Source organism: Chelonoidis abingdonii, chromosome 8 (genome assembly GCF_003597395.2).
Source record: "Chelonoidis abingdonii isolate Lonesome George chromosome 8, CheloAbing_2.0, whole genome shotgun sequence".
NCBI classification, from domain to species: Eukaryota; Metazoa; Chordata; order Testudines; family Testudinidae; genus Chelonoidis; species Chelonoidis abingdonii.
Window position 1 is genome coordinate 75,574,012 of NC_133776.1, and position 17,351 is coordinate 75,591,362.

The following is a 17,351-nucleotide window of genomic DNA, read 5'->3' on the forward strand; positions in this document are numbered from 1 at the left end:
AAGTCTTTTCTAAGAATGCTTTAGGTCCCATAGCAAAATTATATGTTTAATAATTTGAAATGTGAAGCACTTCCAAATCTCTCAAAGGAACTCCCACCAAACTAATTGTGCTCTTATTCCCAAGTTAGGAGAGATGTTCTAACAATGTAACACACATACATATACACATCTGAACCATAGTTTAATGCTGATAATGCTTTGTAGGCAGTGTTTGTGGGTACTTGGGATACCCACAGTATCCCAAGTACCCACAGGAGTGTTGGGATAACAGATGCCACTATGCCATTCAGTGCCATCAAGGATTAACATGAGGAGTATGTGATTTGAATTCATGCCCTCCCGCATCCTGTGGAAACATCTGCTAACCCTTTATAATATAGCACTTAGAAACTTTGGCAGAGCCCATTTAAAAGAGACCTGCAAATACAGTTTAAGGAGTCATACAACTTCAGAATTTTTTGCTAAATGCTCCAATAACTATTCTGCTAGTTTAAAACTTACCTTTTTTTTTCCCCTCCTTTAGGTCTGTGACATCCAGACTTGCCAGTACTTGTTTGGTATTATGGACTAGCATGCACTCAGCTGGTCACTTCCCAACCACCACTAAACCCTCACTAGGGACCAGTGCAGGTCTACAGAAGAAGGTAAATTCCATACTTGTATAATGTTGCAAAGATTTTAATATTTTTATCATATCTATAAATATTTACAAAAAAAATCACAAATGACTGTAGCCAAATGGGCTTTCCTTGCCTTTACTGGTATTTGCATGGGCCCAATGTCACCAGCAGAGTGTATGCTGGTGCATCACACAGAGAGTGTGTCACTTGGTCTGAATGTCATGGATCTGAAGGAATAAATAAGAACAAAGGCTGCATTTTAAACTAGCAATAATTTGAATGTCCTCCTTTCCTAATTATCTGGAGCATTCAGCACATATTTCTAAAGGGTTTTATTAACCTTTCAAAATATATGCTGTATGTTCATAAAACAACAAAATCATCTGTAACTAACAACAATATCTGTTACAGGGACAGACCATCAGAGTTAATTACAAAAAAAAAAAATTCCTCACAATCACCCTTCAAATTTTGTGGGCATAAAATTGTACCTGCAATTAAATTGTGGTGTTAGGTGCTAATGAGCTACCTGATTTGCCAGTAAAATCAGATTAACATCTATAACCAGCATTTGTGCTTCTTGCAGGCGTTAACTATAGACATCTACCTGATTGCAAATTAAGTAGTTGCCTAAATGTCTAAAGGAGCACAATTAATTGTAGATTTAACTATATGCTGATAAAATTAGCGGAGTACTGACAACCCTGACATGATTTTCAGAAATGCTGAGCATCTACAAATTTCAGTGAAGTCAATGGGAGTTGCAGATCCTTGGCACCTCTGAAAAAAATCAAGCAATTAGATCAAAATTCAGTTTACTCCAACACAGTCATCAGTTGACTGGCAGTGTAAACCTTTTGCTATAGAACCTGAAACCAAGTGAAAACTAGCTAGTTTCAGTTTCAAATACAGAAACAGAAGTGCTAATTTTTGTTCAGATCTCTTTAGACTCAATATTTTTTAATATCACTTGATAGAACTTGTTGTCCCTGGTTATTCACACATTTCTGGAAATTAAGTTGTGTGGTTTTGTTTTACAATATTTGAGATGGCTGTTAACCTAAGCAGTCACAAAGATTTACACAATGTAGGGCTTGTCTATACTGGCACTTTTTAGCGCTGCAACTTTCTTGCTTTGTAAAAAAAACCCTCTCAGCGCTGCAAGTTTCAGCACTATAACGTGCAAGTATAGACAGTGCACCAGCGCTGGAAGCTGCGCCCTCGTGGAGGTGGTTTCTGTAGAGTGCTGGGAAAACTCTCTTGCAGCGCTGTGCCGCTACTACACAAGCCATGTTAAAGCGCTGCCGCAGCAGCATTTTAATGTTGCCAGTCTAGACAAGCCCGTAATAAGCTTAATAAGTCTTCAGTTTGAACAAGTTCATAATGAGTTTGAACAAGTTGAACTTTTAGAATGAAATTCAATAGTCATGAAACTATATCTGCACAGATGGGAAAGTCACAGAATCTCATATAAACTGAAACCCATAAGTTTCACACAGCCCCAGCCATCACTGTTAACAGGTTTCTAGGGTAATAATGTGTAGTATTTCCTGGCATTCCTGCATTTGCTGTATGTCTGCCCTCCTCTTTCTTTCTAGATCTCGATCTTGTTTAATTCATGACCCAGAGCACTTGAGTTAAATTTGTTTTTTTAATTATGTCTGGACAAGGCTCATGTTTAAAAACTAGACTTTGTTTTTTGCATCTCTAGTACTATTTTATATTTTCCAGCTAATTACAACTGATAAACATAATTCAAACTTAATTGTCAAAGTCCAGCTAAAACGTTACCATTTAACATCCTGAGACCATCACCCGACGTGGCCTGTTTAAGTGCCTGTTCCACTTGTTCTCTCCTCTTTGATTCAAACTCCAGGGCTTCCTGCAATTTTCTCTTTGCTTTTTTCTCTTTCTTCAAGCGCTTTTGAATTGTTGCTAGAAAATAAATGTAGTGCAAAGACTTCATTAAGTAAGCTATAAATAATGCTTTCATAACAAAGGTACTTATCAGCTGACATTCAAGCTCTCTGGAGCCAGGAGAGGAAAATATCAGAAATAGGCCTGTTACAAAAATTATAGATCCATATCCAAAATGTGAAATGTTTGGATCATTAAATTTTAAATGTCCTGATCCCGCTATCCTCAATGGGAGTGAGCAATCCCATTGATGTCAGTATACCATTCAGTGTAGGCAGGCATGACAGAATCAGGCTGAGGGACTAGCAGTGAAATTTGGACTAGTTTTGGATTTGCATTTCACAAAGTTTGAGGGAGTTTGGACTTGAAGTTTTGTTCTACACCCAGTCTAATAAAAAATTAATTTCCTCAGTAATGACATAAGTGTCTAGCATTCCATTCCAACTCTTCCCTTCGTCATTAAGAATATTAGACCCACCTTCCCCAATGACTGTTTGCTTTCTACATACAACTCCAATTATATTAGTAATGTATGCAAAGCAGGTGTCACATGCTGGGGACCAGTGATATTCACATAGACATACAGAGCATTTATTTACTACTTTGACATCCAGTGGTATTTTCCAATATTAAAAGGAAATGAAATTTGCTATGTTTGAATTTCCAGGTACCATAAACTCTGGAATGAATAATAATAATATAAATACTATTATGGAGTTGGGGTGAAACTTCATGGCAGCTGGTGGGCATGAGAGTGTCCTTCATTCACGATAAATGTAAGAAGCAGTCAGACTCATTTTGGAGTAAAATGGCTGAAACCGCAGGAGCCACGACCACTTGCAAGGCCAGGCAAAAGCTGAGCTATGTGGGTGGAGGTGCTGCACCAGGAACTGAATGCAAATGCAGGGGGTTGGATATTGTTTGATGGAGGTGTCTGTATTTGTGAGCAGAAGCAGCCCAAGATATGGAGAGAAGGAGAAAGCCAGGAGACAATCAGAACAGTAGCAGGAGCGTACTTCTGAGAGAAAGCCCAGAGAGAGAGATTTTGGGGCATAGTGTTAACTGGAAAGAGGCTTGGAACTGTCAGCAAAGAGACTGCCTCCTGCTGTTTGAGTCTTATTGTGTTCAGGAAAATAGGTCTTTGTATATTATTTGTGTTTAAATAACAAACCAAATCAGGACTGGATCTAAGAAATATCTGATTCTGTCATCAATTTCTCCTCCTAACAGAAACAACCCACCAGATCCAGACTCCAACACTCAGGTCAAAATAGGTAAAAGTATTATAAGAATAATATCTAGCTCTTAAATACTGCTTTTTCATCAGTAGATCTCAAAGCACTTTACAACGGAGTTATGTATTATTTTCCCCACTGAACAGATGGGGAAACTGAGACACAAAGAAGTGCAGTGACTTGCTCAAGGTCACCCGGAAGATCAATGGCAGAGATTAAGGTCTCCTGAGTCCCAGGAGCATGCACTATCCCTTGGAATGCCATTTTCTTTGAAGAGCTCAAAAAATGACAATGCTTTTCCTGAAACTGCTTCAGTATCCTTTACGATAGTTGGGAAGATTAAGACCTAGATTCAGCTACCTTGCTTCAAGATGAGTTCAACCTTATTCTGCATGCAGTCCTATTGTTTCATTGGTAGGGGAACTACTTGTAAAGAACAGTGCTACATGCCTTGAGGAAGGGTGACTCAGTCCCTCAAATATTAACTGAGAGCATTAAATGGGAACAAAAGCCCACCGGGAAGAATAAAAAGGGCAAGTTAAAAAGAGGCCTAGATGTTGGCGGGACAAGGAAAATTACATTAGGGTCCCAGGAGCAATAAGCAGGAAATCAGTGAGGGAATCATGTCAACAGCTTAGATGCCTATACACAAATGGAAGGAGTATGGGGAATAAACAGGAAGAACTTGAAGTATTAATCCAAAAGCTAATTTATGATTTAACTGGCATCAAAGAGACCTGGTGGGATCAGTCTTGTGACTGGAATATTTATATAGAGGGGTATAGCTTGTTCAGGAAAGACAGGCAGGATGGAGGAAGGGATGTTATTTTATATATTGAGAATATATATACTTGTTTTGAGGTCCAGCAGTAGGTGAGAGACAGACCAATTGAAGGTCTCTTGGTAAAGGTAGAAGGGGTACAAAAAATAGGGTTAATGTCGGGTCTACTGTAGACTATACAGTCAGGAAGGTGTTGGATAAGGAATAACAAAAATATCCAAAACACAAGACCTGATAGTAATGGTGGACTTTAACTACCCAGACATCAGTTGGGAAAGAAATATGGCAAAACACAAACTTTGCAATAAGTTCCAGGAAGGTATTGGGGGCGACTTTTTGTTTTGGAAAGTGGAGGAAGTAACCAGAGAGACAGCCGTTTTAAGCTTGAGTCTGAGCAGCAGGGAGAAATTGGGAGCAAATATGAAGATGGAGGACAATTTGAGTGACAGTGACTCTGAAAGGATAAATTTCATGATTCTAAGGGAAGGAAGGAGTGAGAGCAGGAGAATAAGAACAATAGACTTCAAAAAACAGATGTTAACAAATTCAGAGAACTGATAGGTTAGGTCCCATGAGAAGGAAATGGAAGGGGAAAGGAGTTCAGGAGGACTGGCAGTTTCTTAAGGAGATATTAAAGGCACACCTGAAAACTGTCCCAATGCGGAGAGAACAGTAAGAGTTCAATATGGCTCCCGCAGGTGCCCTTTAATGACCTTGGCAAATAGGTCTGAAATCAACAATATGAATTTCAGTAAAGAAAAGTGCTGTAGGAAGGAAAAATCAAATACACAACTATAAAATGGGGAATAACTGGTTAGGTGGTAGTACTGCTGAAAAGGATCTGGGGGTTATCACAAATTGAATAGGAGTCAACAGTGTGATGCAGTTTTGAAAAAGGCTAATATTCTGGGATGCATTAAAAGGAGTGTCATATGTAAGACACGGGAAGTCGTCATCCCACTCTACTTAGCACTGGTGAGACCTCATCGGGAGTACTGTGTCCAATGCTTTAGGAAAGATGGGGACAAACTGGAGAGAGTCCAGAGGCGAGCAACAAAAATTATAAAAAGTTTAGAAAATCTGACCTATGAGCAAAGGTTAAAAACCTGGGCATGTTCAGTATTGAGAAGAGAACCTGAAAGTCTATAGATACGTTAAGGGCTGTTAGAAAGAGGATGGTGATGTTTGCCATGTCCACTGAAGGTAGGACAAGAAATAATGGGCTTAATCTGTAGCAAGGGAAATTTAGGAAGAATGTGTTAGCTATAAAGGTAGTTAACCATTGGCTTAGGCTTCCAATGGAATCCCCATAATTTTAGGTTTTTAAGAACAGATTGCACAACCACCTGTCAGGAATGGTCGAGGTATTGTCCTGCTTCAGCACAGGCAGCTGGACTTGATGACTTCTCAAGGCCCCTTCCCACCCTACATTTCTATGATTCATTGTCCCGACCCTTTTCCTTCTGCATACTGTAAAGGAAAGAGAAATTGTGGTGTCGCATGCTTCAGCTGGGTGCTTGTCCCAGTCCCTATTGCTGCTACTGGGCACTGGGAGTGGTGCGAGGCCAGGTGATTAGCTGTCACCTGGTTGATGGAAGAGGGGAAGGAGAGATACAGTCTGCTTCCCATGCATGGTAGCCATTGCAAGGTCCTGGTTTCATCTCTGGCATATCCACCTTTTAATTAGCATGCTGGGGACTATAATGGTTGTCAGTTTTGGGGTCTGGAAGTGACTTTTCCCATATGGTGAAATTGACACAAAGCTGTATGGGTTTTTCATGTTCAATTACAATTATCATAACTTTGATGAGTTCAGAAGGGTCTAACTGAGGGCCCTAAATCCAGTGGGCTGCTTGGCCATTGGTTCTGGACACACATGGCATGGCACTGTCTGCTGCATTTTGTGGCTCCCCTCATCTCTCCTACCTCCAGCAATAAGGTGGGTCAGGACCCTAGAACTGAGAGTGCATGGCTTTCACACTCACCCCAGATTTACAGTCCATCAGGGCCACCGGTGTCCATTGGTTCATACTGGACAACCCTGCCAGGTAGTTTAGGGTGGTTACCCCAGTCAGGTAATAAAGTTACGGCCTCTGCATTTAACCTATTATGGTGTCTGTGGCTCACTGTTTCCATGTTCACATCAGTTGTTTGCTGCAAGTACTTTACCCAGCTCTCTCTAGCGATATAGTTAGAGGGCAGCCAAAACCAGCTTCTTTACACGTACAAGTAGTCTCCACTGAAATAACTGGCGTACTCGAAGTCAAGCGGCCCAGCCTGCATTGAAAAGTCCTTTCAACTAATTTCATACTACATTTAAAACTGAAATTATATATTGAAGTTATAGTTCAGATCATCTCAGATGAATATATTGCCAATGTCCATCTATCTGGTCTAAGACTGCAGTGGAAGGACTTTAGTGCTTTTTAATATTTTAAAATGTAATCAAAATACTTCCTTAAAGTAGAGAGGGAATGGTTCTCTTATCATGTAGATTATAAAGTTGTGGCAGTTTTATGAAGGTATTTAATTCTGTTTATTTTCAGATACAGCAGCATCTTGAGACTACCAAAGCCTGGTTCAGTTTCAATCTTCCAATATGCTTTCTTACTCCATTCAGCCATAGAGGTTCCACTAGGAACTGCAGCTCCACTATAATGTGGGGAGGGGGACATGATGCTGGGAATTCAGCAATCTCTGAGCACTCTTTTGTGTAACAAAGTCCAGGTCCATGGGAGCTCTTTCTGCACTGATGGAGATAGTCTGGGAGAGGAACAAAACCAAGGCTGATGCATCAATGATTGTTGGTGAAACTCAGTCCTGTGCTGGAGGCCACCAAAGTCTATACATCACTTAAGTCTCATGTAAGGATTGTGATGGTTTAAGTGAACCTTAAGCGATGCACAGATTTTTTGCTGGCCTTTTACATAGGGGTGAATTTCACCTTCTGAGAATATACCAGGCTTTCTTTCCTTTGAATTATGGGGGTACAACAAATTGCAGGTCCTCTGCAATTTAATTATCTCCAGGGAGTTTTCTCTCCATTCACTTCTGACTCCTAGAGTTCCCCAGGCCAAGCCCATCTACTCAGGCTTGACACTGAGAACAGGAGTTGTCCCCATAATCCAGTCTCAACTTCAGGAGAAGCTGCAAATATGCACGTAAGGGTAGAATTTTGAGATAATCTATGGACAGTATTTTAGCACGTTCAGTATAACTTTTACTCATTTCATATTCGCCTTAATGTAGATTCTGAACTTTGGACAAGTCTGCTCTCTTTGCAATACCACAGTGAAAAATGTTACACTTAAAGATTCATATTATAAAACTAACACAATCATGGTGCTGTTGTGATTATGTTTCATGTTACAGCCTTACAAGACCCAGTTTAAGAGCTATATTGTATTTCCCTCCACAATATGACAGGAGAATTAGTAAGGTTATTTGCTTCTGATCTAAGGGAAGGACAGTTTTGGATAAGCATCTTCTCCTCCCAGCTGATCCATGGTGTGGCACTGGAGTCATCTGCAAATGAAGCTAACTGACTAGCCTCTCTCTTAGTGTAATAATTATAAGGATGGGCTATTTCAGAGGGAAGATGATGAAAGAAATTCTGGTGTAAACACATTTTAGAAATGTACTTTCCTTGTGAATCTTTCTCAGAATAAGACCGCTCCTCACTGGTGAAGAAAATAGTTGGAAACACAGAATAAATTAAAGCTGCCAGATCCAGAATTCAAGTTAAGAACCCACAGATGGACTGGTAATAATACATGTGAAAGCCATGGAACTGAATCAGCTCTCAACTAGGGGAGCTGCCAAAATATTTTGTGGCCAGGTATCCTCTAGGAAACAGTCCTACAGTCATTTTTTTTCCAATCTGCCTGAAGAAAAACTTGTTTTACATTAAAACTTAAATCTTTCTTTATTAGTTTGTCCACTACTGCATTATGCTAATCTATGATTGCTAGCTAAGCCCAACTCACCAGGACCTCAGAGCAGGCAAAACATATCTAAAGTCCATTCTTAAGTCACTTACCTCTGCTTTGCAGCTCAGCTGTAAGTTGCCTTTCTAAGCTCTCTCTCAGTTCTCTCTCTCTACAAAGCTCCATCTTTAACTCTTTCTTTTCCTGCTGTATCTGTTTTTCCTGGACTCGTGCATTGTCCACTGCTACTTTCAGTAGACCCTAAAAGCACACACATACATCAGCCTTGTGAAAAATTTCATTTAATCTCAATGGTAGCATAAAGCATCATCATTTGATCTTATTATATGTAGCAAATAGAAAAAAATATGACTTGTAGACCTTTGAATACAACTAAGGTGATTAGGCAGCTATATCATATTTTATATTCTATGAGAAACTTTGGGGTGTGAACTCATTCAAAATAGCTTTTCCAAATTCATCCTGTTGAGGTTTTTTATCACACAAAAATGAAACTTAAGTAAAAGACATGTGAGGACTCAAGAAACACAAACAAAGCAACTGCATATATGTATATGCATGTTCTGTACAATTGAGGGAAAAACTCAAGAGAGACATCTTACTGCTGTTCTGAAAAGTTTAATTCTTGCATTGCATTTTAAACAAACTATCAAGTGTAGCTAGCATTCTTCAGTTTGCTTAAAAAAATCTCATTAAAAGAGATCTGATTTTACAGATTACTCTGAATCCATAGAAATATGATTTTGTAGAATGTATGAATTACTAAATAAATGGGAATGCTGCATGTTCATTCTTTATGAGTTAATTTATCATTATGTAGCTCTGGTCCCAATAATTTACCTGAATGTTGGTTAATAGAGTTTCTACTGATGATAAACCATCAGCAAAAAGAAATGGTGCAGGAAATCCAGGAGGCAAGGTCTGTCCAGCCAGTTGGACTTTATCTAAGGTTGGTTTCATTATTGGAATAGCAATTTGGACCACTTCTGTAAAGACATATTAGAAAGCAACACCAGAAAGTTAATATATTGTCAATGGCAACCTTCTTAAACAGGCAGGTGACTGAAATGTTTAAAGGCCAGGACTTTATTCACCTTGAAATCAACTCATAACTATTATAGCAAAATTGGCATAGTTTGTCTTACGGTAGCAAGGATTGTGATTACGGTAAGACTGAAACATAGTACAAGTTAAAGAAAAACCATGCTGAGCAGCCTGGAGGAGGTGCACAAATATTATGTTATACCCCAAATGTCAGTATATTACAGAATTATAGCTATGTTACTCAGGTCATTAGATCTGAATTGTTTATCAGAGAATAATGAAAAGTAGGGTTTTTCTGTTACAACCAAAGACATCCTCTATAGTTCTCCTTCCCTTTAATTTTCTCCTCCCAGAGTCAACAGTATAATCAACTCAGTTATTCCCTCTTGCCTTGATGACATTGAGTCTCAGTTGTATGTGAAGTGTCAGTGCAGATTTTCCTACAGATTATCTTGCCATTGTCATCCTTTCAAGTGTTCAGCATTAGCTAAATATGCTTTGAGTATTTTAGGTGAGTTGTTTCATCTAGGGTAAAAAGAGAAAGGGTGTATTCTGAAGTAAGGGGGCAGTATCATGCTAGAGTAGGGAGAACCCCTTCTACAATTTACAATATGTAGCCAAACTGGTGTGCCTTTTATAAATTGCAGGATCCTGGCCCAATATAGTATTCTCTATTTGACAGGCAACACATTGATGTAAAAAGTTAATCTTCAAAGAAACAACATAATTTTTAAATGTTTTTCACCAACCTGTCTGAGCCCAAAGCATTTTTTTATGAATTAACACTGTCACTAATGAATATTGTGGAGCAGTAGTTTTCAACCTGTGGTCTGCAGACCTCTCAGGGTCCACAGCCTATGTCTAAGATTTCCGAAGAGGTTTGCGCCACCATTTGAAATTTTTTAGGAATCCACAAATGAATAAAATTTGCAAACCACTGTTGCAGAGCAATAACTGACATATCACCTTTTTTTAAAATCCTCTACACATAATGGATTTAGCATCAAGCTTACTGTTGAGACCTATAGAACAAAAAAACTTCAGTTGGTTATTTTACCTCAGACGTTTTGTTGTACACTCTTTGAATCTAAAATGTCTAGAAATATATCTGTGTAGTGTTCCTTTGGAATCCATGAAACATCCCTTTAATTCCTTTGGCAGTTGCAGAAGTTATGAAGAACATCTTCACAGCAATTGCTTTTTAGTAAAGCTTGAAACTAATATATTGATCATAAATTCATGATGCATGTGTTTTCTAAAGGCAATTGCACAACCAATCCTGATAGTTTCATTTGTCAAGTCCCATGGTCATATTCATTCTAAGATTTACAATTAGATCACATCACATTTACAGGGCTTTCCCTCACAGCATTTAAAAAAAATGTCGGAGGGAATCAGTACATCAGTTACAAATACTATGACAGAAATTAAACTGCAGGTCTTTACATTGGGAATGTTATATAGCTTGAAAAACAAATTCCTTAGGCATCTCTTGAACAAGATAACGTGTTATGTTTCTGAAATACATTTGCCGACAACTAACCCAGGAGTGCTAGTAGTTTTCCTGTATTTATTGAAATCTATATTAAGGAGTATTTTGTCTTCACTATGTGGGAGCATTAAATGGAACATCTTCATAATGATGCCTCAAGTATTAATAACAAAAGCCTACATCAGATTCACATCTATGCAGCTAACATTTTAGAAACTAGATCTATGTCATATAAATTATCTGTTTTTAAACAACTGTGGTTCATATTCAGACCATTGCATTCTTACTGATTCACCATTTCTCCTATTTAAATATTTTATATAAGAAGTAGAATTCTTAAAATTAATTCATTATCTGTTGCATATGATATGACACAGAAATGACATTTATGCTACAGAGTTAAGGCAGGCTAAACAAAAGTGGCATCTCAAAAGGAGAGCAATACATAAAGTATGCATAACAGAAAACTATAACAGCTTTAAAATGTCTAGAAATCTCTCCTACTTGGAGATGAAAGTAATACTATTAAATTGGCTGAAAGGAAAATTACTATTGACTGTGAAGACAGGTTTCATGGTCTATGGTTTGTAATGTTGCTATACAGTAGATTGAAGTTTCAAAATAGTATTACTCTTCTTTAAAGAGAGAGACACAGCTAAATTAGGTGCTGCTTGCTGCAGTGAGGATCAAATGCAAAAAGAATCATATTTCATCAGACCTAGTCAACACCAGGAAAATAAATAGAAATATAAGAGGTATGCAGGCAATGATTCATTTTGATAATCTGGCCCAAGAGAGACACATGGAGACAGCACACAGATCTAAGCTTCTACCAGAAGACAAATAGGACACAGAGGGTGGGAACTGGGATGACAGTGTAGCAGAGGTCACATCGATTTTCAGCAGCAGTTTTCACACAGATGAGATAACCCTGGACTCTATTTGGCCCATTGTTCATATCCTACCTGTCCCACAAGCAATAAATTTCCTAGTCCCAGAAAAAGGGCAGTAAAGAAGAAGGATTCTACTTATGACTCCTTATGATTAAGTTTTTGTGCTAACCAAACATGCTTTGCAGACCAAGGTCACATTGCATGTTAAAGTCTATAATAGCTGAAAACTAGTAGAAGCATATTATGTTTTAGCGTATATGGGTGGAAACTGTCAAACCATTCATCATTTTTTTCTGATTGAAATCACACACTGCAAAGATGAATGATAAATGCATTAGAAATATATTTCAATCTTGTAATAGGTCTTCACATCTGAATAGTGTCTACATTTTGTCCACAGTCTAAATAAGTGCACACATCAGAAATGTATTAGTAAGGCTTGAGAAATTCTAATTGACAAAGTAATTAAAAAGTGGGCAAGTGCTGGAAGCATGTTTTGTGGGTTAAATAAGTACATATTTTTACAATAAAAGGAGAAAAGGTTTTGACTGAAACATTTTGAAATTAAAGCCCACTAGAACTGTACATATTAAAAGCAGCATTCATACATATAACACAATAGAATAAACAAGAAATACAGCTGGGATAACTACTATCTAACCAAGGACACAAACAACCTTTCCATTTATTGAGGCAAAGTGAAGCCTGCTTTTATTGAGCCTGTTTGTTAAACCTGGCACACTTTGTAATAGCATTCAGGAGTCCATTTAGAGGGCAAGTCTTTTTATTTTAATTTCTTGCTTGAGGCTGTGCTGACTAGACATAAAGGAAGGCAAGAATTATATTTGCAGAAAAGAAATGCTACTCCTAAAAATTACGTTTTAGATGGCTAAAAAATTTCTGTAGCTCCAACAGCCCACTGTAGTTCATCTTTTGGCTCACCAGTCTCTTGCCCAGTCCTGATTGGGAAGTGAAACCCCAGCCTATGGACTAAAAATCAGGACTGGGAATAGATGCTATTGACTAGTCTCCAACCTGAAAGTGCAGCGCACTACCAATAGGCTAGTCAATAGTTTTATTAAAGAAGAAATCTGCTAGTTAAGCACATTCTTTTAACTCTTATGTGATATGCACCTCACACACTTGATAGACCACGAGTATGAGAACAATCTAGTTCCCTTCTATTCACATCCTAAAACATTATTTATAAGCCCACCAAGTAAGTTGGCACCCATTGCTCCTGATTGGCTAACGTCTACACACAGCTGATTAATTTTGTTACCCTATCTCCCCAACCCAAGCACCTATAGTGATAGCCTCAAAGGGTTTACAATTGAGGAGAGGTGACAAACGTGTGGGGTTGGGTTGGGGAGGCAGAGTAAAAAAATTACTTGTGTAGGGCTTAGCCGTAGGTTGTCAGAACTAGCACAAATATAATCGGTTGGGAAACTCTACTGGCAATATTGGGGCTGACACAGCTGCACTAGTCCATAAGACTACGTATGACCGTAAGCGCTCCCTCGCTGCCAAGTGGCAGAGGGCCCACCATACATTAACGCATATCAGGTCTGACACATACAACACATAGTTATCATAATATTTATCTAAAAGCAGCCATATAAGGGATCATACATAAACTGGTGACTCATGGGGGCTGACAAATCATTGTGTTATGTATGTATGGGTAGTGTAGAGAGAGGGTGTTTTCTTTTTTTAATATGTGCATGCTGTAAATATGGTCTTAAAAAAACCCGTGTCTGGCAGGCAGAGCATGCAAGAAGCCTGACAAAGCAATGTGGCTTTCCTGTCTGACCAGCTTGATTACATACAGAGAACAATGAAAGTATATTTACACACATATAAGGTAACCAATGCCATCATGCAAACAAGCAGAGAAGACAACTTAGTAAACATGCCAAGTGACAGAGTCTGCATCTCAGGATACCCTCCTGGCTCTCACAGTGGAGACAATGGAGTGTGAGTAACATAAGGGAAGGAAAAAAAGCCTTTTTATCCACCATGTAGGGTGCAGCACCGTATGAGTCTGTGAAAGTTGGAGCCTCTTGGCCTGAAAGGAAGGAGCAGCTGGAAACTAGCTTAAGTGAGAAACTGTTGTAGGCAAAGATATAACTTCCTAGACTTAAGTTTTAGTTTCTAGCATTTTTTTTGTTTGGTTTGTAACCATACCAGGCTCTTTTTCTCTTGCTTAGTATCACTTAAATTTCTGGTCTTTATTAATGAATCATCAGTGCTATTTAGGCAATGTGCCCTGCTTGTGATGGACAAAGACTTCTCAAAAGTTGTCAAGAAGAAATTAAGAATAAGCATGATAGTGATAACCCTTTGTATTTTTTTTCTCCAAGTGATGAAGTGGTGGAAACCTACATCCTTACGGGAAAGGTATAGACAAAATGGGGGGAAGGGATTGAAGATACAGTTACAAATACTGATCTTCCTCTGAACCAACTTCCTGGGATAAATTAAAATGTCTACCTACTACTGAAAACATTATTCCCTTTCAACATTTTTTTAATCAAATTGTCCCCATTTTAGGACCAGGTCCCATATGTTTCATTAAAGGAAAAATATTCTGCAGCAGTGTATTCTCTCCTGTACCTATTTAAAAAAAGATGCCTGTAGTTGTATATAGTAGGTGGTATAGAACTGTGCACCTATCTTTTAGAAGAACTGAACATCTACAACTCTAACTGAAGTCAACAGACACTGCTCTCTAGTATTACTGTCGTCTCCCTGTACACAGATTTAGGTCCTGATCCTCCAAAGGGATGCACCCACAAGGATACTTATGCCTGAAAGTCAGTGGAACTCTTGACAATTTATTTTAGTAGGATTCTCATCAAGCTAAGGGTTGACACCTGTGGATCCTCTTGTAGGCTCAGGCCCTCAAACTCACGCAGGGCTGTTTATCAAAATTAAGATTTTGTTTGATTTTTTTTTTTTTAATCTTGGCAGCTTCAATGCTTCCTTAGTAAGTCGTGAGATCAGTTTCCGCTACAGTGGGACAGATAGTAAAGAAGATGTGTTTATTTCAAACATGTATGGAATATACATGAAGTCTGCAAAGATAGTTATCTGTCTGCAATGACTTAATCGCCCTGCAAACCCTCATTGCTTCTGTGCCAGGAGGTGAGCAGTTCCTTTCATCAATGAGTAAAATGATGCCGCCTCCTAATCTGGCACAAGGCAAAAAAAATTACTGCTTTAAGCATGTGATTCAAGTGCCAAATTTAAAGTAATTCTTTTTTTTCTTAATTACACTCCCTGAATGCAGAAGGTCAATGAGGGCAATTATTCCAGTATACGAAGTTTAGATCGAACTTTGGTCCATTTAAAAAAGGGCTCTATATCACTTCATGTCACAATAGTGTTTTTCACTAGTGCACTTTACCCCTCACTTTAACCATAAAACTTAACCATTATGTATGAATTTTCAGGATGCCCTAAAAGCTTTGGAAGCTAGCAGTAAACAGTAAAGCCAGCTATCCTCCACATCACCTTATTCAGTTCCCTTGTGCTTTTCATCCACTCACTCTAAAAATCAATTTATTTTGTTTTGAAGAAGTGTTGAATAAAACCTTTTTAATTGTTTTCAACACATCCCGGGGAAAACGTAGATCACTTCTATAACACTTGACGCAATGTGAAGGCTTAAGAAAAGCAGACTATTTGCAGTAGTAAATAAAAGAGAAAATAGTGTAAGCAATGCATATACTGCCCTTTCTATAGAGCTGTTTTCAGGAGTTATGAGGGTACATTTACCAGGAGGATTTTATGAAGTAGGCACTTAGGAAGTATTTCAATGGAAAGACAAGTCAGAGATAGCCCTGGAATGAAAAACTTGACTAGAATAGGTTGAAACAACAATTTGCAGTTTGTCTTTAGCTGTACACTCTTTAACAAGGGACATTTGGATAATTATACAGATCTGACATTTACATCAGTGGGCTCTCATTAGTACCATTGAAAATTATACCTATTTACAGTTGCACATATTTAAAATATACTTGGCTCTTACAATAAAAACTAGTAGTTTTTATTAATTTAAACCTTAACAAGGAAAGAATCAAAGTTAGATGTGATTTATTTTGCAATATTGAATAAGAAATTGAGGAACAATGCATACTGTTTGCTGATGTCAAGCCTGGGAAATGGTCTTGAGAGCTCCTTTACAAATAGCTTGAGTGTAAAAATCGACATGCAGGGTTTAATAAAAACAAATTTCAAAAAAATCCCACCACCACCTGGGTACGGTTCTGTTCTTTAACAAAACTCCTAAGTACAAGCAAATTCTACTCATACAATAGCCATTTCCTATAAAATACTTACCAAACAATATATTAAATAATATCCTACTATTTACAATTTGTAGTCTGGTTATTTTATTCTAGTTAGGTTCTAATAGGAGTTATGCAGCTTTCATAACTTGGATGCTGAGTTTTGAACTGATGTTCTCTTAATGGACCTTTACAAAGCAGTCCTTAATCCTACAAGAAAACTCAAGTACTATCAAATTTTATTTGCCATATGACAACTTTTTGAAGCTTCATTAAAATAACAGGCACTCACTAGTGCCATTCCCCTGCACAAATATACAATTATTATTTCTAGTGGCCAACTACAAAAGCAAGGATTTGAACTATGCTGTAAAAGCCAAGAACACTTTTATTACAGAGCTTTCCAAAGTTCTCCCCCTTGTGGATCAGAGGGATGCAAAGCAAGAGAGGGCAAAAAACTATGGTGTCTACAAAATCTTTCTGAGTTAACTGTTTCCTATTCAAATTAACATGTGTTTCTCGTGATAAGGTTTAGGTTTCACTGCTGTCAGACTACTCTTCCACTGAGATTTAAACTCTCAGATGAGGTTGGGTGGATAAAACTTGCCAAGAAAAAAAAACCCTTAAATTTTCTTGGCAGATTCAGCCTTTTTCTATTAATGTTGAGATTATTTCTTCAACTATTTTGTTGCAAATATTTATGACTCCATATGGAGCAACAGATGTTGAAGGGAGGGCATGGCAGAAAAGACTTCTTTTTCAGCAATTACTCTACTACTTGTTGTCATACTGTAGGTGTTTTTAATTGACTCTCTTTGCTCACTGCCCTGTCCTCTCACATACTTTAAGAATGTCAGTTTACATAATTAGTATAACTTCAGGCCCTATCTATACACAGAGGGGAGTAGTACAACAGGTGGTAAAGATCATGGAGGATGGGGAACTACATGCATCATTCCCTCAACTCTGTTGGAAAATCTGCTCAGAAATTAATATAGTGCAAAGCTATATTAGCTCCTTAGTGGAAACTGTCCCCCTCCAAGCCTTTAAGCGAGGCTCTAAGGGCTACAGCCAGCGGTGGAAGCGATACCAGGAGCCATGCTGACAGGGAACCAAAGAAGGCCAAG

General features: G+C 38.2%; 1 protein-coding gene across 3 annotated transcripts in view; it reads right to left on the reverse strand.

Annotated features, from left to right (window-relative positions):
• DACH2 (dachshund family transcription factor 2) overlaps positions 1 to 17,351 on the reverse strand; it is a 526,494-nt gene that overhangs the window by 12,793 nt on the left and 496,350 nt on the right. For all 3 annotated transcript variants that reach the window (XM_075068738.1, XM_075068737.1, XM_075068736.1), the window contains 3 exons: positions 9,341 to 9,486; positions 8,593 to 8,740; positions 2,412 to 2,555 (listed from right to left, as the gene is read on the reverse strand). In XM_075068738.1, the coding sequence (XP_074924839.1) occupies positions 2,412 to 2,555; positions 8,593 to 8,740; positions 9,341 to 9,486 (438 nt within the window). The remainder of the gene's footprint in view (positions 1 to 2,411; positions 2,556 to 8,592; positions 8,741 to 9,340; positions 9,487 to 17,351) is intronic.